Here is a 24,063-nt window from a genome sequence, read left to right as displayed (position 1 = left end):
TTGTACTTTAAAACAGCTGCCACCAAAGGAGCAGGTAATCTGTGAGCCTCCATTGGGTGCAGACATTATGCCAGAGATGGAAGTAAATATGGATCTTTTATTGGATAGTAATTATGAATGTGGTGATCTGTAACCCGCAGTAGAAGTACCATTGGCCTAGATGTAATTGGTGGACAAATCCATATCAGAGCAAGTGGTCCTTAAGATATCACAGTCCCATGCTATTTGGTATCATTCAATCAACTGGTGAACTACATTCCCCGGGGCCATCCCAGTTAACTATCTGGTTGGGGGTTTTGTGAAGCCGAAGTTTCTGAATGATCTTTGAAGGCACCCCAAAATGTAGTGTGCTTTACTAAGCAAGCCCAAAACTTACCAGAGCATAGGTAACAGTGGCAAAAGAATTACTCTTGAAAGGGGCCACAGCTGGCCCACCAACTAAGGCTATATGAAAAATGTAACACACATACACACTTCCCTGCACCTTCCTGACAGTTTACTTTATCCCTGCAATAATAAATATCATATCATCTTTTTGTTTCACTAGCAAAAATCATCCTGAGCTGATGAAAGAACTTTCCCAGCAGAGCATTTGATCTTCCAGGTGCTTGACCTGGGATTCAACCAAACTGGGTGCTCAAGTGTAAATTGACAAATCCACAAAATCCACAGGGCTAAGGGACAAGATCAAGAATAGTGAGTTTGCAGCATGTCTCTAATGCCCTTTTTAAAAGCTTTCTGCAGCATTTTTCACCTTCTGTCTCTCCTTGGGTCTGTTCTCTTAGTTTTAAACAAAGAAATAACTCATCTGCAGCCAGTTCTGTGTTTTCTCCCTCAGGCTGTATGCTCCGAAACTGATTCAGTAGAGCAAAGTATTGGAAAGTGAAACAATGTGGAACAGTGGTCCTTAACCTTTGACTTTGACGGCTGAAGAATTTCTAGGTAGGAAAGGCCGTGTGATGGTTATAGGAACAAGAATTTGCATGTGGTAGTCCTGGATGGCCCAGGCTAGCCTGATCTTGTCAGTTCTCAGAAGCTAAGCAGGATGGAGCCTGCTTCTGCTTTTCTGCTTCATCCTTAGGCATCTTGACTTGGTCCTTCCATGTTTTCAGCTCACACACTTCCACTGACCAAAGTAGGACAGTCACTTTGCAGATACATCTTTCGTTGTATCAAGTTGAGCACCTCACTCCTGCCTCTTCAGCTTGGTCCTCTGTATCAGGCATCATGGATGGAGTGGTAGATTCTGCTTGGTCAACCAGGATCATATCTGGATCTCTTCCTCCAGGCAGGTCACATGTTGATACCATACCTGGCTGTTTGCTTCAGCATGGTGCCTCTCTGGGTGTGGAGGTTTCTTCCTCTTATTGAAGCAGATGCTGATCTTGTGTGTTGTTGTTGTTGTTCAGTCGCACAGTCGAGTCCGACTCTTCACGACCCCATGGACCAGCTCCCGCCAGGCCCTCCAGTCTTCCGCCGCCCTCTGGAGTTGGCTCAATTTCATGTTTGTTTCATCAATGACACTGTCTAACCATCTCATCCTTTGCCATCCCCGTCTTCTTTGACCTTCAATCTTTCCCAGCATCAGGGTCTTGTGTGTATATGGTCCATAATTCTATAGCCTTGCATTTGGCAGAGTTTCCTACTATAATTCCTTCTGAAGCTCTGTCATCTAGTTTTGTCCTTTTCTCCTTTGGGATGTAAGCATAAGCCTTGCAGCCAAATATAATAGGCTTTCACCTGTGCCAGAGTTCATATGGTGTGTCATGTGTGGCCTTTATGGATAGCCTATTCTGTATGTACGTGGTGGCCATCACAACCTGTCCATAGAACTGATTGGGGAGGTATGAGTCATTCAGTATGCAACTTACTGCATCAAGAAGAGTTATGTTCTTCCTTTCTGCCACTCTAACAATTCTTCTACCCTAAGGTTGCAGTCACACACTCCAGTTGAAGCAGAGGGGAAGTGAGGCTATTCCCTCCAGAGGAATTTGACCCGCAGTTGCGAGATCACACAGCCCTTTGTTGCTGCGGGCTCAGCCCATCACTGGCTGTGATCACACTGGCGGCTTGGCGCGATATGGTGCCGCCTCTAATTAAACCAGGTTAAAGTGTAGTAGGATATATCAGCCACACAGCACACACTACTGTGGGTTACCCACGGAGACATCCCGTGGTAAAGCATCCACATTATTGTGGCGTCTAAGCCACGGAGCGAACTGCAAAAAAAAAAAAAAAAAATCATGTGTGTGCGTAGTGTGCATGCACATGCATGCGTACATAGGCAATTCTTTTTAAAAACTGCCACCGTGGCGGCAGAACGGATCTGCAGGTTCACACTGTCAAATCCATTCTGTGCACGCTCCCCCGTGTTCAGACATTCAGCCATGCACAATGAATGCGCGGGGAAACAAAAACACCACTTCAGAGATGGTGGCTTTTTAACCCGGCTCCAAGTCATCTTCTGACGGGGTGAGTACACCTGGAGAACGCCTGGCAGATGTGGCTGTGTGATCCTGCCCATTTAACATGTTTGTAAAATGTGCCTAACTGCCAGTCTGAACACAACCATTGTGTGATCAGATGCAACTGTGGGTGAGTCGTGGGGTTTTTTTTTGCCATTTGTTTCCCATGCGCATAAATGAGGAGTTGTACCTCTGCACTGAGGGCCCCCTATGGGTAGGCGATGATGCACATACTGTGAAGGGGGGGAATGGCACCAAGCCAGGATGGTCTGATCAGACCATCCCAACGGCTTGGGAGCGTGCTTGCACAATCAGACAGGGGAAAGTCCGTCTGTGGCCCATTGTAACCCGTTTACTACCAGATTTTCTCTGGTGTCTTTTTACTTTGCTTCTGCAGCACAACAGCATGGGTTGCCGATGGCTGCAGGATACTTCCCAGATGTTGTTGTCTGATTGCGCCCTTTAGATCCGTCGGGCATTCGCGCCTATGTCGAGCCTTCTGGCTCATGTGATCGCAGCCTAAGTATTGTTGAACATTTCCATTTCTATCGTGTATATCATTTTTGCTGCCGTAGTCAAATATAGGAACAAAACTCCATAACTTTTTTCCACCCGTTTGTCCATTAAACCTAACAAAAAAGATTCTAGTTTCAGCTGTATCATAGTCTTTAGAATCTTCTGCAAATTCCATATCTTCCTCTTCCCTTTGTAGAAAGTTGGCCAAAAGTAATTTAATCCTGTCTCTGAAATTAATCCTCTCAGTCTCAGACAATACTCCTTTTCTCTCAAGTCCATAAGGGCTAAGAAATCCACATGCCTCTCGAGTTCTTTGTCAATCTTCTGTCTTATTTCAGCCACTTTATCACTTTATGCCTTCATCACTATGTCCTTCAAGTTCTTTCACATCATTTTTCATTTCTTGTCTAGATTTCCCAAGAGTCTCATTTATTCTTCTCCCAGAAGCCTCTATCTTTTTTCCAAGATTCTCTATTTTACTCTTTATTTTGCATCCCAGTTGTTTGAGTAATTTCTGCGTCATATCTGATGTGCCAGGTTGGACTGATGAACCTTTCCTGTCAGAATTCTTTCTGGAACTCATTATAGAATAAAATCCAAAGTGCAAAAGGATAGAAATAGAGAATGTTTTCAAATCAAATATTTTCACTTTTAGCTGTCAGCAACTTGTGTCCTTTCACCATAGCAACAGAAATAAAAAAACCCCAACAGATACTCCAGAATATTTTCAGATCAGTTACTTTCACTTTTAGCCATCAGCAGTTTGTATTCTTTTCAACATGGCAACCAAGGTCAAATAGTCCCAGAATGTCTCATATTCTTATCTTCTATTAAGTATAATTGTCCGATAACAGGTAAACTTCTAAAGTAAATAAAAAAAACAGTCTCACAGCAGATTTATTTTTGCAGCCAAAAAAACTTTCACGCATGCACACTTTCATTGAAAAAAAACCTAAAGATTAAAAATTAGGGATAGGAAAATAATTAATCCCTCATCCGTTTAGCTTTCCTAATTTCATTTCTAGCTTTCCTGATTTCTTAATTGTGTTTGCCAAAGTTATTGTTTCAGAAAGTTCTTTATAATCCCATGAGAGAGGTTACCTTAGCAGGGGTTGTCTCTTTTGTCTTTAAGAAAATTTCTCTTTAGCTGTAGATAATTATTATGTCCATAAACGGAGGATGTCAGGCTTTAGTTCTTATCAGGATTCCAAACACAGCTGGGAGCAACACTGTAAATTTCAAGACCTCAGATCACTCTAAGTCTCTGTAAAGCCACCGCTCAGCAGAAAACACCTAAAGAGCAACCTAAAAAGGTACACATGGTTTATGTCTTTGATGTCCCTTTAATCTAGGGAGAATTTGACAACCAGAGAGCCCTCCTAGTTAGTAATTAGCTGTGTTGTGTTTTCGCACCTTGTGAAGACATCAGGCGACCATTTATTTATTTAGTTATTTATTTATTAGATTTTTACCTCACCCATCCAGCCTAGGCCGGCTCAGGGCGGCTTACATCAGAGTAAAATCAAACATACAGTACATAAAAACACATAAACTAATATACATAGCATGTTAAAAACTCAAACATCATAAAACTTAGTAAAATGCTAGCAATATCCTCAGTTTACAGTCAGTTCTTCGGTCTTCTTCGGCTATCTTAGGTAACTGGCAATGGCAGTATTTAAGGGACCAGTGGGTCAGGGTTCAGCCAACATAGCTATTAATTGTTGGCAGTGGAGTATTAGGTGCTGGCGGCTCCAAAAGCCTGGTGGAAGAGCTCCATTTTACAGGCCATCTCCACCAGAAGCCAACTTTTAAACTCTGTTGGACTCAGTCTTGCCAGGTAAAATCTGGGTTTAGAACCAATACTTGAAATGTACTTAGGTAGGATATTTAGCTTTGTTATTTTATTCTCACTGTTCACTGCTCATATATTGTATATTCCTGCACATTCTTTTAATACACTACTTTAATTATATTTTGTGGTGTTCTTGAGTTTGAAGGCTTCAATCTGAATTCAGTACTTTAGTCTGTACTGGCCACAGCTACCAAAATAACTGATTTCTGGAACTCAACTTGGAAGTGTTCTCCCTTGCAGGGCAGACTTCTTGATCGTAGATGCAGGAGGGCTAGAGACTCAGTACCTTGGCCTCTGGCTGGAGGGTCAGTTAAGGGGACTGGCGGTAGCATTACCTTGGGGTTATGAGGCTTCACACCTCAGCACTTTGTGGGTTTGCCTTGGTCCAACCCATCACTTTTGACACTGGGCTCTCTGAAAGCAGGTGGTGAATGTCATTCCATTCTCCAGGCTGCCTTAATTCAAATGTTGCTTTATTCCAGATGTCAAACATCTTTGGAAGGAGGAAATACGAACTGTACAAAACAGGCCGTCCCCTGATTGACTCAGGCGCCTTTTCATCAACCAATCAGTTTTGTTTAAATAACCTGTATTAAACATGAAAGACCATTTCCCCCTGCATGTTTCTGCTTGGACTCTGGAAACTGTTGAAGTGGACTTTACCCCAGGAACCAATGCTAACAGAAGTGCGTTTAGTGGGGACCCAAGTAGTGGCTGCCCCTCAACTATGGAAATCACTCTGGAAAATCTTCATCCTGCTCCTTTTTTATTTATTCCTTCTGGCTTTTAAAGACCAGAAAAAACTTTGAACAGATTTTTATTTTAGGCCTGGGTTTTATTTATTTATTTTAATTCAGGGGCTTTTCAGATTTTCTGTATTTTTAATTTGGATTTCTTTATATTTTATGTGTTTTAATTTTGTAGGCTTCCTTGAGTATGTTTTATTAATGGAATGATGAGCTGTACGTTATCTAAATAAATAAATAAATCATTTTTATATATTAGAAAATGTGTGAGACGTTTAGCAATGTAATAAACAAAATCTACCACTCATTGTTGGAAAAATCAGATAGGAAGACCTTGTAAAACTGAAACTGGTAAGGAAGGCGAAGAAGAACAAGGCATGCAGCTGCAAAGGGGGAAAGTCATATATGCTGGATAACAGCAGGGCTGACTTGGAGCTCATTCACAAATATGCTTATTGACTGGCATCTGAATAGATGAACTGACTCTCCCAGGAAAGCATGGCATTGGAGAGGATGCTGAAGAACAGGGAAGTTCTGTCTGTGCCCTTCTGTGTATCCAAGGCCATTCAGACACCCATGTCAGCCTTTGGTGCTGCAGGCCTCAAGGAATGGGCATGTATTTTAACTTATGGATACATTATAACATGTCTGCCCCAATTTTCCAGAAATTTCCAAAACAGTTTATAAAAATCAAGAAAAAAAGAAAGATAAGATTAAAAATTGTAATAGAAGAAAGACAGAGTGGAACTCAAACAACTATGGCCATGATTGCATCTGCGAGCTCTTGCCCAGCCCAATTATTTAGAACAATTTGGTCTATTACCACTCTGCCACAGGGCAGACCAAATGATAAGGAATTGGAGATTGGCTGTGAGGCTTTTGCGAGCTATTTCGCAGATTAAGTTTTGTCACTCCGCCATGACCTCCCCACCACAGTTGAGGCAGTAAGGGAACTTGAGGCTCCATGCACATCTTCTTCTCAGATTTTAGATTATTTCAGTCCACTCAGTCTAGAGGAGGTCAACAAATTACTCTCAGTTGTTCACCCAACCACTTGTAGCCTTGATCCTTGCCCGTCATGGCTAATTAAAGCTGGATGCGATGGGTTACGAGGTGCACTAAGGGAGATCATCATCAAGTCCCTCTCATCAAGTCCCTAGGACACTAAGGGAGGCCATGGTCCGCACTCTCCTAAAAAAGTTATCCTTGGATCCAGCCAAATTGGCCAATTACTGGCCGGTATCCAATTTGCACTATTTGGGCAAACTAACTGAGAGGGCAGTGGTGGTTCAGCTGCAGGGTTTTTTGGATGACACCTCCGCATTAGATCCCTTCCAGTCTGGTTTCTGACCAGGCCATGGGACGGAGACAGTACTGGTCACCCTCACAGATGACCTCTGGAGGCATCTGGATCGGGGCGGATCAGCAGTGTTGCTGTTGTTAGACCTTTCAGCAGTGTTCGACACAGTCGACCACCAACTACTGATCCACTGCCTCGCCAACACCAGGATTCAGGGGTTTGCCTTGCAGTGGCTCTCCTTGTTCCTTCGGGGTCAGGGACAAAGGGTGGCCATTGGGGAACAGCTATCCGGAAGGCACCTGCTGGTTTGCAGAGCGCCCCAAGGAGTGGTGCTTTCCCCGATGTTATTTAATATCTATATGCACCCCTTTGCCCAGATTTCCCAGAGTCATGGACTGGGTTGTCACCAATATGTGGATGACACCTAGCTCTATCTGTTGTTGGACAGCCAGTGAAACTCTAGTCCAGAAGATATGGACCTGGCATTGAAAGCTGTGGCTGGTTGGCTTAGACTGAGCTGACTGAAATTGAATCCGATGAAGACGGAGGTCCTGTGCCTGAGTTGGAGCGGTCCAAGGGTAGGGATCCCACTCCCAACTTTCGATGAGGCACCGTTGGTGCCAGCGCTGGAGGTTAGGAGTCTGGGAGTGCTCCTGCATGCCTCCTTAACAATGGAAACCCAGGTAGCAGCCACTGCGAAGTCAGCCTTTTATCATCTTCGGCTGATTAGGCAGCTGGTTCCCTTCCTTGAACTCAATAACCTGGCAACAGTGATCCATGCAATGGTCACCTCGAGACTGGATTACTGTAATGCTCTCTACATGGGGCTGCTCTTCTCCCAAATCCGGAAGCTGCAGCTGGTGCAGAATGCAGCAGCCAGGCTGCTGTTGGGTCTTCCTATGCAGGAACACATCCAGCCTGTGCTAAAAGCACTGCACTGGCTTCCTACAGCATACCGAATTCAGTTCAAGGTGCTGGTTCATACCTTTAAACCCCTACATGACCAGAGACCTACATACCTAATGGACCGCCTTTCCCCACATGTTCCCCACAGGGCACTACAATCAGGGTCCCAAAACCGTCTGGCCCTTCCAGGGCCCAAAGAAGCCAGGCTGACTGTGATGAGGGCTGGGCCTTCTCAGTGGTGGCTCCGTACTGGTGGAATGAGCTCCCGGATGACATCAGGGCCCTGCGGGACCTTTTACAGTTCTGCAGGGCCTGTAAAATGGAGCTCTTCTACCAGGCCTTTGATTAGGGAGCCGCCCGTCCACAATAATTGAGGTCCTGGCCCCAATACCAACATTAATATAAACATCATTATCAACAGCCTGATATAATCCAGACTGTGATCTTAGCTGACTACTTTGGATGCTACTAATGCCCACCATCGTCTATGAATTGCACTAGCACTTTACGATTTGCTTTTATAATTATATGGTTGTGGTTTTATTTAAGTTTGTGTTCTAGTTGTTTTAACATATCTTGTGTAAGCCGCCCTGAGCCTGCCTCGGCAGGGAGGGCGGGATATAAATCAAATAAATAAACTATTTCAACCTATACCAAACAAGGAAAGCCTATACAATACACCGGGAGGCCGCTGTTGCCCCCATATACACTCAGGAAATATTGTTACATAGAGTAGCCAACCCTTGGCTAGCATGGGGGGGGGGGGCAGAGACTGTGGCAACTGACATCATTCGACGTTGGGATGTCACTTCTGTTTTTGTGCCTAGCAGCAAAGTCTCACAATACTAGTCCCCCACCCTCCTATTTTTGTTCCTGCTATTCCAACTGGAGCTCATTGCACTGAGGTGGGAGGTGGTTATTGCAGACAACCTGGCAACCCTACTATTACAGGATCTAATAATATCAGCTACAACATCTTGAACTCATTCGGTTACACTTCTTCTAATGGTAGTTATGCCATCTTGTGCCAACAATGCCCTTCTGCTCTTTACATTAGACGAACAGGTCAGTCCTTATGCAATAGAATAAATGGAGACAAACCTGATACCGAAAATCACAACATTCAGAAACCAGTGGGGAAACTATTTCACCATCCAGGACATACTGTTGTAGATGTAAAGGTCACTGTTCTTCTAAAAAAAAATGTCAAAGGAAGAATCCAACAGAAAACTGTTGAACTGGGATTCCTGAAGAGATTGAACACTGCCTCTCCCCCTGGCCTAAACAGAGGCTTGGGTTTCCTTGCTCACCCTAGTTGCCAATAGCTCAGCAGAGCTATTACAGATGTTTGTTGCTCTTTCTCATCACGCTGTAATCAGGTCACACTGTATCATATTGTAGTCCTTTACCGATGTTTGGTTTTGTTCTATTTTACACTGTAGGGACAGAAAGGACAAGAAACTGAACCTTAACCTTAAAATCCAGAACCTAATATATTTGATGTGAATGGGCCCTTATATATGTTTTTTAAGTTGTAATTAATAAATACGTATCTTTTCCTATATATTTTCTACATTTAGTTTTTAATATTGGCCCCCTTTTTCACATTTTGCTAACCTTTGTTAGGTTCTGTATTTTACACTGTGTCATCCTTTATTTGACTTTTGTTATCATCCTCTGCCCACGTTCTGCATCTACTCTGAATAGATTTATTGCTCTTTTGATTGATTTTTTCTTCATCTTCACCCCCTGAGAGGCAACATCTGATCTTTATCACAATGCTTTACGAGTAACAACTATATCCATTCCAGTCCTTTTCACAGAGACTCACACCTGAATGATTTGTAACAGGTGCCTCTCTGCTGTAACTCTACTTCCCCCCCCCTCACCACCACCTTGTAACTTTTTGTTATAAAAGCGTCTACAAAGTGATTGTGAGGTCTATTTGTATGTGAAGAAGTCAGGTCTGACTCATTAAAGCTTATGCTGGAATAAGTATTGTCCATCTTTAAGGAGCCATTAGACTTTGTATTAATTTGTTGAAATAGACTAACATCTAAACTAATTCAAACATTGCTGAGCACAGAAAAATTGGGAATCAAGCAAAAGGACATAGGAATGGGCAAGCCTAAATTAAAGGTAAAGGTAAAGGTTCCCTTGCTCGAAAGCCAGTCGAATCCGACTCTAGGGTTGCGGTGCTCATCTCCGTTTCAAAGCCAAATAGCCAGCGCTGTCTGAAGACGTTTCCAGGGGCATGTGGCCGGCATGACTAAACACCAAAGCGCACGGAACGCTGTTACCTTCCCACTGAAGTGGTACCTATTTATCTACTTGCAATGTCTTCTTGCTTTCGAACTGCTAGGTTGGTAGGAGCTGGAACTAAATTACTGGTAGTCAATTGTGAACCATAATACCACTGGAGCAAAAGACGGGCAAGAAAATCATCCTTTTCCATAGATGAGCAACTGCCACACATTTATTGCACAAAAAACCTGAGACATCATCTGGCAAGGACTTTGGGTAGCAAACGGTTGAAATGGTAGTTGATGAGATTGGGTTTAATTCAAATTGACGACTGAAAGCCAGAGATCAGGCTGAAAGGAGAATTTGAGACAGCAGCATTTCTCTCTTTGCATAACAGAGATAACATTTAAGAAAGATCAAAGCCCATTCTTACCGAGGACAAGGAAATCATGGGTTTACATATTTAGCAATATAGTTCATTCATACTTGCCTGCCAATTCTGGAGACCCGTGGTAGCAACTGGGGTGGAAGATAATTCTGACAGGGCTGCCCTATGGCTTGGCTGTCCATATTAAATTCTATGCATGCCCATTTGAGCCTAGACTTTCTTTTAAAAAGAAAGAAGTCTTAGACTCTAACCCTTATGGGTAGGGTTACCAACCTCCAGGTGGTAAATGAGGAATAAACAGTAACAACTGTGATATAATTATGAAAAGTCAATTCAATTTTTCAAGTGTTTGATAAATATTAATACATTTATGTGAACTCGCATGGACATACATATCCTTCACAGTAAGAATAATACAATGACATAATCCTCTTCTGTATTACAGGAGACTGCAAGGTCCTCTTCTCTTCAATCATCATCCAATGTAAATAGTGCAATAGCCAATAAAACATTCTTAGTGTCTTTCTTATTTTTATATTCTTTTTTAAATAAATTTTTATTTTTTGTAACGAACAAAGAAAAACAAGCAAACAAACATAAATACATACAAGTGGGGGGACTCCATTACATCCTTGTTATGCCTAATATGTTACCTCATATATTGTCTACTTGTATCTTTTTACCACCATGTATTTTGTGTAAATATTTGCATCATATTTAAAAATATAGTTCGTACTTTCTTCTAATATGGTTATATGACCATACTGTTTATTTATTGTAGTCTTCCAACCATTTGTAAAATCTTGAGCATGTATTTTCAAAGCTTCCTTCAGAATTCAATAAGCTTCCTCAGAGCAGGATTTGTGTAGCTACAACCAATATCCAGTAATTAAACATTGAATATGCACAAGAAATTATAATATACCTCATCTGCATCCAATCTAATATAATACACTTTACAAATTCTCTTCTTACTCAGTTTCTTGGCTGCATCTTCTCTCTCATAGGCATGAATAGCTCTAAACTCTGCCACATGTAATCCTTATGTTGGAAACCTACTTTTACTATTCAGATTGGTTGCAGGTGAGGTTTACAATTAATGTGTGCCTTTGATTATACACCTATGGCTAAGGTAATTAAGAAGAGTATAGAAAGACACTGGCATCCAATTGCAGATCTACCTGACTGTGAGAATTGTCCTTTTATAGACTTTAGAAGGACAAAAAAATATTAGGGACACTGTAATCCATTCAGATATTAACGTTGTCAATTGTCCTCAGTTGTCCACTAGAGTGCACTACAAATGCAGAAAATACGAAGCTTATAAATTGTCATTGGAAGGAGAAAATATTCAATTACCGGGGGATAAGAAAATAACATTGAGATATTTTTCAACATGTAGTACAGCCCATGTAGTGTACATAATAAGTTCCAAATGTCCTATTATCTAAATAGGGAGTACTACTAGACTGGTGAAATCACAGATATATTATGTCATTGAATTATTCTTATGGTGAAGGATATGTATGTCCATGTGATTTCACAGAAACATATTAATATTTATGAAACGCTTGAAAAATTGAATTGACTTTTTGTAATTATATCACAGTCATTATTTATTGTTTATTTTTCATTTACCAATCCCGTTATCTCTCTGGCTACTGTAACCTCCAGGTGGTGGCTGCAGATCTCCCGCTATTACAACTGATCTTCAGGCGATAGAGATCAGTTCACCTGCAGAAAATGGCCACTTTAAAAGTTGGACTCCTCAGGCTCCACCCCCTTAATCTCCAGGTATTTCTCAACCTGGAGCTAGTAATCCAATTTATAGATCCAGATATATGGGGTAAGATATGCAAGCAGTACTCTATCCATTATTCTGTCCTCTCCTGGCTTCCACTGTTCTAGCCAATAAACAAAATCACTGCTGTGATTGACATTCTTTCTGCATCTGTCTGCAAACAGTTTTCCTGGCATGAGCAAATAAATGGTCTCCTAAATGATGCTTCCTCTGAACTCTCCCCAAACATTTGTGGCAATTGCTGGGAGCAGACACAAATCAGTGGTGGGTAGTGCAATAATTGATGTGCTTTATATTAATAACTAGGAAAAATGCCCATTGTGAAAATGAATGTGACAAGCTCTACGAAGAGGGCCTGGGTGAGCGAAACTCGTGGTCAGGCAGCACTGGCACAGGGAAGCGTGGTATGGCCCTTTCCCCCCTCTCCAAACCCAGTTGGGCCACGGTGGGCCAGCAAGGTGGAGGGCTGTGCAGGGAAGTCCGGTGGGGCTGCCCATCGACCACAACAACCCCCCCCATCAACTGCAGCAGCCTCCACCCTTGACAGCTTCTCCTCCCTCCCACGTGCCCCCTGCAAGACTGGGGAGGGTGGCCACCTGCATTCACATGCCCCACTGCCTCCCAAAGAAATGCCCCCTTCCTGCTGCAAATGCTGGCTGACCGACTCGACAGCCCAATGGGAGGAGGCTGGCAGCAGGCAAGGCCCTCACCTCAGAGGTGGAACATCTCCACTGGTAGATACCGACGCTGACGCCAGACTCCTCCGCTGCAGCTGGTTGCCTGCCTACCAGGCGGCCCTTGCAGGGCATGGCCAGGCGAGATCGTGGCTGCTCAGCGGCCACAATCCAGCCTTGGAAGTTGCCTGGGGGGAGCGCCGCAACCCCCAGCCCCAGAGAGTGCCCCAGAGGCAGGCCGGTGCCAGTGAGGGGGAGAACAGATGCCCGGGCCCTCCTGGAGTGGACCCGCATTTACCAGTCAGGTGCCGCCACCACTACTCGGATCAGTCTTCAGGCCGCCGGGCTTCCCTCCCCAAGCCCAGTTGGGCCACCCCAGCGAGGCCGGGGGCAGCACAGAGCATCCCGGCAGGGCCTTCCCCCCTCCCCAAAAAGGGCTCATGGCCTCCCTGGGCCAGGGCACACTGGGCCAGGGAAGTGCAGTGTGGCCCTTTCCCCACTCCCCAAGGCCAGTCTGGGTGGTGCAGGGAAGCCCGGCGGGGCCCTCCTCCCCTCCCAAAGAAGGGCCCGCGGCCTCCCTGGGGCAGGCCACACCGGGCCAGGGAAGTGCTGCACAGCCATTTTCCCCCTCACCAAGGGCAGTTGGGCTGCCCCACTGACCCAGCAAGGCCGGTGGGCCAGGGAAGCCCATCCCCCCCACAGCAGCTCCTCCTCCTAAATGAACAGAGCGGGCCAGAGTGTCCGTTGTCTGAGGGAGCCAGAAACAGTGTGAGGCAATTTTTTGCGGGTGCTGCTTGTGTGGGCGGGACTGAGTCTACAGAGCCAATAACCTGACATTCTGAGTGGCAGTTCAAGCGGCTAACTGATTTTGCCGCGCATCGAATCTTGCCACCCCAACTGGCTTTTATTAATAAGGAAGGATTAGCAATTTCCATAATATGCCTATTAAAAAGGTAAAGGTTCCCTTGCTCGAAAGCCAGTCGAATCTGACTCTAGGATTGCGGTGCTCATCTCCGTTTCAAAGCCAAAGAGCCAGTGCTGTCTGAAGACATTTCCATGGTCATGTGGCCAGCATGACTAAACACCAAGGCACACAGAACACTGTTACCTTCCCACTGAATATGCCTATTAGGCCATCCATATTTGGAGAACTAAAATATTACACCCCATGCTAAATGTCCCAAATTATTGTGGGGTTTTAACTGGGTGAGGGACAATTATGGTCCCTTTCCCAACCCTCTGCATACATCAGCAGCTAAGCACCATCAGCTAGAGCTGATTCTCCAAATCCTAACACTGAATGGTGATGCGAGTATATGGCCAAACCAGGATATGCACTATTTTTTAAAAGTTGTACATCTCTACAAGCCAATGGAAATTTGAATCATTCATACCAAGTCACCTTAGGTTTTCAAGTTGGTAACATTATAATTGCAAGAATGAACTCAATGAACAGAATTACGTACATGTTTTCTTATGTGTATCAAAAGAAATGTACGAAGTAGCAACGTTTCTTTTTCTTTCTTTCTTTGTTTTTGTTGGCAGCTCCATTCAGTTCTTCCAAATCGGCAGACGGTATTGTTAAATTTGATGCTTACGGTGATGGGATTGGCCGATATAACGTCTTCAATTTCCAGTACAGCAGAGGCAAATACTCCTACCTAAAAGTTGGCCAGTGGGCAGAGACGTTGATGCTCTATGTAGACGCCATTAATTGGTCCAGGAGTCTTATTCCCACTTCCCAGTGCAGTGATCCCTGTGCACCCAATGAGATGAAGAACATGCAGCCAGGAGACGTCTGCTGTTGGATCTGCATCCCTTGCGAGCCGTTTGAGTACTTAGCGAACGAATCCACCTGTGCAGACTGTGGGCCTGGGCGGTGGCCAAGCACCAATCTTACCGGCTGTTATGACCTCTCAGAAGATTACATCGAGTGGGAAGATGCCTGGGCCATCGGACCAGTAACCATTGCATGTGTGGGCTTCATTTGTACTTTCCTGGCTGTGGGGGTATTTATCAAGCATAATAACACCCCCTTGGTCAAAGCTTCAGGTCGTGAGCTGTGCTACATACTCCTCTTCGGAGTCTTCCTTTCCTACAGCATGACATTCCTTTTCATTGCCAAGCCTTCACCAGCTATTTGCACCTTGCGTCGCTTAGGCCTGGGTACATCGTTTGCTATTTGTTATGCTGCCCTGCTGACTAAAACAAACTGTATTGCCAGAATATTTAATGGGGTGAAGAACGGGGTTCAGCGGCCTAAGTTCATCAGCCCACGTTCACAGGTCTTCATCTGCCTGAGCCTCATCATGGTGCAGATTGTAGTGGTGTCGTTGTGGCTGATTTTGGAGGCCCCAGGCACTCGGAGGTACACCCTTCCCGAGAAGCGGCAAACTGTCATATTGAAGTGTAATGTCAAGGATTCTAGTATGTTGATCTCTTTAACATACGATGTTATCCTCGTAGTCTTATGCACTGTATATGCCTTCAAAACAAGGAAGTGCCCAGAGAACTTCAACGAAGCCAAATTTATTGGTTTTACAATGTACACAACATGCATCATCTGGCTGGCTTTCCTCCCAATCTTTTATGTGACATCGAGTGACTACAGGGTAAGTCATTGGATCCTCAAGTTCCCCTTTGATTGTTCCAAGCAGTCCTCCTCCTATGGGTTACGGGCTGACTCCTTTTTGTGTGTTCTCACAAATCCCAGTCTGAGATTTCTTCCGTGCCATTGACATACCCCCCCTAAGTGTTTTTCTAAGAGAAATGCACCAACTGCATGTGAATGTTGGGTTACTGCAGACAACAGGCTTTGGATACTTTTAAATTAATCCATTATATGCTACAAATCCCCTACTCCAAGGCACTTATAGTCTCTCATCACTTGATTCCATGATGCAATGATTTGCAGCTAAATCTCAACAGTGTCTGCTTTGTATGCAGAATGTCCTGGGTTCAATCCCTAATGTCTCTGGTTAAAAAGGGTTTGTGGTAGCTGGTGCTGGGGGTAAATTTCTCCTAGTCTTGGGAAGCTGCTGGCAATCACAGCAGACAGTGCTAGGGCTGATGGAAGAATGGTCTGACTCTTTATAAGACTAATTCATAGGTTGACCAGATTCATTGAGAGGCCTTGGTCATGATTTCACACAACCTTAAATGATTTCAACTTTTTGTGCTCCATTGCTCTGTATTGTGTTCAGACTGACACGTAGAAGCTCAGTCTGTGGTAATTAGTGTGTGATACCTCATTCACACGGGCCAGCAACCCCTTGGTGCTCCAGTCAAGGAGTGAAGATGATGCTTTTAGGCCCCAGCTCATAGACTGTGGTGGCTCAAGTGGTTAAGACGCTGAACTGCAGGCTGTGGAAGGTCAGAAGTTCAGCAGTTCGAGACCCGGGTGTGCCGCATGACAGAGTGAGCTCCCGCCTCTAGTTCCAGCTCCTGCCAACCTAGCAGTTCGAAAGCAAGAAATTGCAAGTAGATAAATAGGTACCACTTCGGTGGGAAGGTAACAGCGTTCCGTGCACCTTGGTGTTTAGTCATGCCGGCCACATGACCACGGAAACGTCTTCGGACAGCGCTGGCTCTTCGGCTTTGAAACGAAGATGAGCACCGTAACCCTAGAGTCGGATTCGACTGGCTTTCGAGCAAGGGAACCTTTACCTTTACCTTTACATAGACTGAAGAGTCTAATGCCTCACATCTTACCATCTTTGGGTTTGGTATTGTTGTTTAGCTGGAATTCCATTTTATTTAGCACCTAAAAAATGCGGCAAACTTTTTTGCCACAACTGCAGTTGCAAGCTGGGGAAAACTTCTGATGTTACATCTTTGCCTGCCCTACAGCAGTTAAGGGCAGAGGACCTCTGCCAGAAAAATTTTTTTAGCAAACCTTCCCCACACAGAAATAACCAAGACATTCTGTGAGTCTTTCCAGGATATCCCCAGTCTTGCTTGACCTTAAAAATACCAGCACAGACTAGTCTATAATTCTTGGCAAAGGTTATAGAACAGGTCCACCATAGGAAATGACCTGTTAAAGTATGATAGTAGTGGCAGGCATCAAACCAACTGTCAACAATTTGGCTTATCAGAGATGGTGTTCTTTGATCTCCACTTATTGAGAGACTATCATTGCTTTGCAGGCATCCTAGAAACAGGTCCTGCTGTGGAAAAGGCACTTGGCTTTGGCCTGAGCAAGCATGGCTCTTCTGTTCTTAACTCCCCAAAGGAAGAGCCCTTTTAAGAGCTCTGATAGTTAATTGCTTTGGTTTGGGCGTGATATCCAAAAAGGCAGCTCACACTTCTATGTTTCTGGTCATTTTATTTTGCAATGATTCTCTCCATGCAGGTTCAGACCACGACCATGTGCATCTCCGTAAGTCTAAGCGGCTTTGTCGTCCTGGGATGCTTGTTTGCGCCCAAAGTACATATTGTTCTCTTCCAGCCACAGAAGAATGTTGTCACTCACAGGCTGCATCTCAACAGACTCAGCACCAGTGGCATGGGGACCATCTATTCCCAAGGTAAGCAAAGACTTAGGCCGAATCTACATATGCATTTTAGAATCAGCTTGGTGCTGCTGTTATTCCATGTGGTTTAGAACTGCTGCGCCTCTGCTTTCAAGTTAGCATTAGGGGAGCTGTCCACTTTGTCTTTTTTTTTCAGTTATCTAATCACAATCTATTGTTCATCACTAGATGGCCCCTGGGGGTTACTGGAGTGTTCTGGGACTGGAATGAGAGGCCCCACAGTGGAATGGTAGTCCCTGTGGTTAGCAGGAGTATTCTGGGACTGGAATAACCGGCTCCAGAGTGGAATGACAGCCCAGGGGGTAGGAGATGTGTCCTGGGACTGTAATGATAGGCCTGGCATTCCAGTTCCAGGACACTCCTCTTACTCCAAGGGGATGTCATTCCACCATTGAGCCTGTCATTCCACTCCCAGAACACAACTGCTACCCCTCAGGGCTGTCATTCCACTCTGGAGCCTGTTATTCCAGTCCCAGAACACTGCTGCTACCCCCAGGGGCTGTCATTCCACTCTGGGGCCAGTCATTCCAGTCCCAGAACACATCTGCTACCCCCAGGGACTGTCTTTCCACTCTGGGGCCTGTCATTTCAGTTCCAGAACACTCCTGCTACTGCCAGGGGCTGTCATTCCACTCTGTGGTCTCTCACTCCAATTCCAGAACACTTCTGTTACTCCTAGGGTCTTTCTTACCCCTGTGAACTTAAAAATGACTACAAGGCAGGAATTGCAACTTTTTGAGCCAAATGCAAGCTCTTACTCGAAAAAGCTGCTGACTGTGCATTGCCCAGTCATATTCAGTGATTATAAATTTAATAAACAGATAAAAAAAATTGCGGACTGGTACATAGCGATGAGTAAAAGCAGCCATGCAGGAATCAAACCGACAATGCCCTGATTTACAGGGCAGGAATTTACCCACTGAACTAAACACAAGGTCTTATGTTTTACTGCTGAGTGTGCCTCCTACAGCTCGAAGTAAATTCCCCCCCCCCCCGTGAACTTAAAAATGTCCCATTAAGCTTGGGGGTCAAGAAAATAAATGGTTTGAAAGCGGATAGATAAGTTTTGGAAGATAAGATTTGAGGGCTGGTACATAGCTATGAGGAAATAGAGCCAAGCGGGAATAAAATTAGAAACGCCATTTCTGGATTTAAATATTTTGAGATAAATGCAAGCTCTTACTGCACCAGTAGTGAACTTAAAAATGTTCAGTCAGTCTGTAAAAGGGCTGACACTCAGCACTTAGGATGAAATGAAATACAATTTCTCCACTGTATTTAACAATGTTAATAACACATCCACACTGTTACATATTCGGTCTTTCATATGTACACCCAAAATACAGAAAAAAGTGGGTTCAAAAGTATAGAAAAAAAGTGGGTTGACGAAACTCCCCGGAGTTGATTTTCGTTTCGTTCACAACTTCATCTGAACATACTGAAGCACCTTACAAAATGACATAAGAGGTTATGCAATGCAATGTTATACATATGTTGAAGCTATTTTTATACAGCTATTTCTATTCAATGAAAATTATTATAAGGCAATGTACCATGGTAGTCTCTTTTGAAAATCTACTATTCATAGTGTCTTCACATGATATTCCATGCCATGATTTCAAATTCTAGAATGTATCTACAAAGACATACATATAGTTACTCCATTGTTGCAATCTACATTTATACAAAAAGCATTTTGTAAAGTACATTCACAAAGCATTATTACAAAAAGCTTATTATTATTTAAAGTTTACAACTCACCCTAATCTATTTTACTGGAGAATCTTATCCCGAGCATACAAACAGATCAATTTGCCTTAACAGGTGTTCACAATGGACTGCTTATATCCTATACTCCCACTTAGTGCTTAAAGACAACCTTACACATTATACTGTAACTTTTTGACAATTATTACTCACATCTATATTAACAATAAATAATACAAAACCACTAGTCTACTTAGTTATTGCATCTTTAATAATACAACTTTAACAATACAACTGGCTAAAAGCCTTGTTAAAAATCTTCAAATATTATTAAAACTTCTGAGTCCCTGTGCTTACAAATTACACTGACCAAATCAAATCAAAAGATCCCTGCAGACTCACATCTCAAGAATCACGCTGCTAATTAAAGGGAACGTTCTCAAGGACGCACTCCTTACTGAAGGGAATGCTCATACTTAACTAAAGTTTACATAACACCACTGAATAATGTTAAATCTACAAGGTCAAACCGTACTACATATCTACACTCTTCTCTGTTTTAAAATATTATTAAAGTGCTAATCTGCTATAAGTGTATGCATCAAACCCTATGCAGCTGAGGGTCCTTAAGGTTCATATTCCAAAACCATGCCACTGATTAAAGGGAAAAACTCTCAAGAACACACTAACAAAACTGAATGAGGTATTGGAAGACTAAATCACTACATGTGTCCACATTAAGCCTTATCTGGCGAAAGATCCTCTAGACATTCACACCTTTCTTTAAAGGAACTAACTTATCCAAGAAGGGGAAAGGGGAAGGGGAGACTTATGTTATCCTATGTCTAAATCTACTTCTATCTAATCTATGAGACCCACCAAATTGGTCTTCAACTCCTGTTGTTGAATCTGGGGCAAGGGGATTGCTGAAAAATTACAGTGTGATCATGATTGGAAGCTATGTCTGTTGGAAAGACACTGCTATTTGATTTTTGCTGGGCATGAACACAGTCATCCTGAACCAGTTCTACTGTGAGATGGACATGCCTCTACCATTTTATTAAAAAGGGGATAGGTCTAAGGAAACATTTAGCCCATGCGGTTGGCAGGTGTTCAACTGGAAAATCCAAAACACCTCCCTCTTTAATAGCATATTTTTCAAATTTATACGACTAAATTTGGCAGGATGCACAGCCTTTAAAACTACTATCCTAAATTCATCTGGGCTCTGCCCCGCATCAATAAAATGCTGAACGACTGGACCTTCTGCACAATTGTGTTTTATACGTGATTTGTGTTGCAACACTTGTTTTCTTAATGTTCTAGTGGATTCTCCCACATATTTTTTGCCACATACACACTCCAGGAGATACACAATGCCCTTAGTTCCACAAGTTGCTAAGAAATCAATATCTTTTTGAAAACCTATCTCAGGAAATTCCAACGTCTTCACCTCCCGAATAAATTTACACGCAGCACATCTTTGGCACTTAAATACTCCCTTGGGCGTATTATCTGCTGTCATAAATCTAGGTAAATCTGCTCTTACTAAACAATCTTTAACATTGGTAGTTCTTTTAAATCCTATGAATGGTTTTTCTTTACATTGGAGAACATCACCCAGGATGTGCCAGTGTTTCCAAATGATATTACGTATGGATTTTGCCTGGTTAGTAAAATCCAATGCCCAACAGATTCTATTGGACTTTTCTTTGCTACTGTCCTTCAATAACTCATCATGTGGCTTCCTCCTTGTCTGATCTAGAGAGTTCTTAATTAGTTCTACTGGGTACCCCCTCATGGCAAACTGTCTGCACATTTTGTCAGATTCTCTAATGAAGTCATTTTCAAAAGTAGAGTTCCTTCATATGCGCAGAAATTGCCCATAAGGCAAGTTCTGCTTTAAATGCTCAATATGGTGAGATTTATAATGTAAAAACGCGTTCCTGTCAGTTAGCTTGTTAAATGGATGAACCACTAGTTTGCCCTCATGTATAAAGACAGTGGTATCTAAAAAATCTACTTGCGTCCTACTAGCAGAGTATGTAAACTTAATAGATGTATGTACACTATTTAACCATGAAATAAATTCACTGACAATTGATTCATCATCCATAATGCAAAATAAATCATCTATATATCTCTTTAAAAAGATCATATGTGCACAAAAAGGATTATTTTGATTATTACAAATCCATTCCTCTTCGAAACTCCCCATAAACAAATTTGCTACAGACGGAGCAAAACTGCTCCCCATAGAGACACCTTTTATTTGCCAATAAAAATCGTCTTGAAAACGAAAAAAACTTTTTTCTAATATGATGTCTACTCATTCTAAGAGAAAATAAGTGGATGGGGACCGAGACTCTCTTTTTTCTAAGATGTTTTGCAGACATATCCTAGCCTCCTCATGAGGAATATTAGTGTAAAGTGAACCTACATCCATAGTCACAAGAGTTGCTCCTGCAGGTACAACAAAACCTTCAATTTTAGTTATAAAATCTTTGGTATCTTTTATAAACGTAGGTAACTGGACAACATATGGCTGGAGAAAAGAATCCAAATATCTTGAGATAGGTTCAAATGTAGAGTTGGTCCCTGACATGATAGGACGCCCAGGAGGTGGTGAGCCAGGCTTATGAATTTTAGGTAATGCATAGAATATGGGTACCCTAGGGAAGGGGTTAATTAAAAATTCAGCTGTCTGTAATGTTATGATATCTAAGGCTAAAGCCTCCCTGACCGTAACCTTAATAATATAAAGGACTTCATCAGTGGGGTCATGTGTAATGGGTTTATAAAAACTCTCATCACTAAGATGTCTGCGTACTTCTAATATATAATCATCTCTATCCTGTATTACAATAGCACCCCCTTATCTGCACTCTTTTTTAAAAATAATTTTTATTAAGAAAAGACATAATGGGACAACAATGAAAAAACAAAAATAAAAAACCCCCACATTGCAAGACAAATGTAATACAGACATGAAACTTCGAGAATAAACATAACCCATTGTAAGTACTACCAGCTTAACTTTGCACTCTTAATAACAATAGATCTATCTTTGGCTAATTCCTGAAGTGTGTCATCTTGTTCTTTTGTGATGTTATAATTTCTATGTTTAAACTGTGATTCTAATCTCCCCATGTCCTCTAGAACGTGTCTTTCAAAAACCATGATAGATGGACAATAAAGATTTGGAATAAATTGCGATTTATTTTTAAATATGTTGGGTTAAAAAAACAAACCAGTATCTCCAAAGAAGACTTTTAAGTTTAACATCCTAACTAGTTTGAATAAGTCTACTCTAGAGAAATCCATGGAGATAGGTCTATGAATCTCTTACTGAGAGTTGAGGATCCACACATGGTGGAAGCCCTTTAACTTCTCTGAAGAACAGGAACAGGAGGGGGCACATCCATTTTCCTCCTGCTCTTGGCCAGGAAGAACAGATCTCACTCACACTCACCACATCTCTCTGCAGAGCAAATCAATCCCTCAAAGTAACTGCAGCACCTGATTCAAGGAAGCCAATCTCCAACACGTTCTGGCCCTACTTTTGCCAAGAGAGGAAACTTGGAGACAGGTTCAGTACAAAATATTTTGTTGGGCCAAGCCAAGCAAGTTGGACCCATCCCCTCCCCTAGCCAGATCTAAGGCAAGGCCCTGCAATATGAATCTTCCCTCCACTTACCCCATCAGCCCTCATCACAGCTCTCCTGGACAGACCGCCATCCTCCTAGTTTCTCTCACTAAGGACATTTCCTTCCACATACAAAAGAAAAATTAACTAGTTCTGCAGCACTTTGCCCAAGTCAAGCCCAACATGTATGGGAAATGCCTGACATTTAGCTATCGGTCTATCCACACATATAGAGAAAGATACATGCACACCTTCTGTGTGTTTCATCTTTGCATTGTTTTGTCTTATTAACTAGCTGTTAAGTTGGTTTTGTGCCCTGGCAGCTTGCTGCTTTGCTAGATACACACACACACACACACACACACACACACACACACACACACATATATAGAGAGAGAGAGAGATTCCAGCACACCAGCCAGTTTGGCAGTTATATCCTCTCCCAAAGACCCCTGGGGATTGTAGCTGGATAGAAGTGTTAAAGATTCTTCATTAGAAAACTCTAGCCACATCACAGAACTATAGTTTCCAAGCTTCCTCTTTGTGGAATTATGATAGCTTTGAACCTGGTTTAAATTTGTCATACCAACCGTACCAACATCTGCTTAATTTGGGGGGGAAATGTTTTGCTCATCATTGCAAGACATTGGGAAAACACTGGGTTAAAAAATATTTTAAAATCTTGCCATGGTTAATAAGGATTTCTGTTTTTCAGCCTCAGCTAATGTGTACGTTCCCACCGTCTGCAATGGAAGAGAAGTTGTGGATTCCACCACCTCCTCTCTCTAAGCATTCTGCTCCTAATCTGTTAGGAAGTATTGCATAGTTCTTGTGCAACTGGGAGAAAGCATTTTTTTAAAAAAGACTAGTTTTCTTTTCTAGAAACAGTGTAATAAATTATTTTTGAGGACTGTACAGTATATAGTGGTATTCTTTTGAGAACGACTTTAGTGTCCCCTATGATTAATAATTCTAAGGGGTGGGTAAATAGCCATGACCTCCACTTCCACCATGTTTACTCAGCAGTGAGGGAAGAGTTAGTTGCCATGGAAGGTGGCTTTCTTTCTAACGGCTTTTTTAAATTCCTTGTTGTAATTTACTTAGACTACATTTTTATGTTGTATATTATGGTTACATTCTGTGCAATGAATGGTTTTCACTGCAGTATTAATTAAATATGCCAATAATAAAACCTGAAACATTTTCCAGCATGCTTGCTTCTTGTTTTTCCTCCTTCAGTGTACTAGATACGCAGCAGATACACAATGGTAACTTTTCTC

The 24,063-nt window shown here is 42.7% G+C and overlaps 1 protein-coding gene across 1 annotated transcript in view; it reads left to right on the top strand.

The window, feature by feature from the left end:
* The window catches only part of GRM3 (glutamate receptor, metabotropic 3), a 67,196-nt gene extending 43,624 nt beyond the window's left edge, over positions 1–23,572 (top strand). Inside the window, exons 3-5 of the mRNA XM_015429436.1 lie at positions 14,441–15,507; positions 17,250–17,424; positions 23,499–23,572. Of these exons, the coding sequence (XP_015284922.1) occupies positions 14,441–15,507; positions 17,250–17,424; positions 23,499–23,572 (1,316 nt within the window). The remainder of the gene's footprint in view (positions 1–14,440; positions 15,508–17,249; positions 17,425–23,498) is intronic.
* Positions 23,573–24,063: the final 491 nt, after the last annotated feature.

The sequence above is a fragment of the Gekko japonicus genome, unplaced genomic scaffold, assembly GCF_001447785.1.
Source record: "Gekko japonicus isolate JY-2015 unplaced genomic scaffold, Gekko_japonicus_V1.1 scaffold169, whole genome shotgun sequence".
Classification (NCBI taxonomy): Eukaryota; Metazoa; Chordata; class Lepidosauria; order Squamata; family Gekkonidae; genus Gekko; species Gekko japonicus.
The sequence above is the reverse complement of the archived record's forward strand: the minus strand, read 5'-3'. Positions and strand labels throughout refer to the sequence as shown.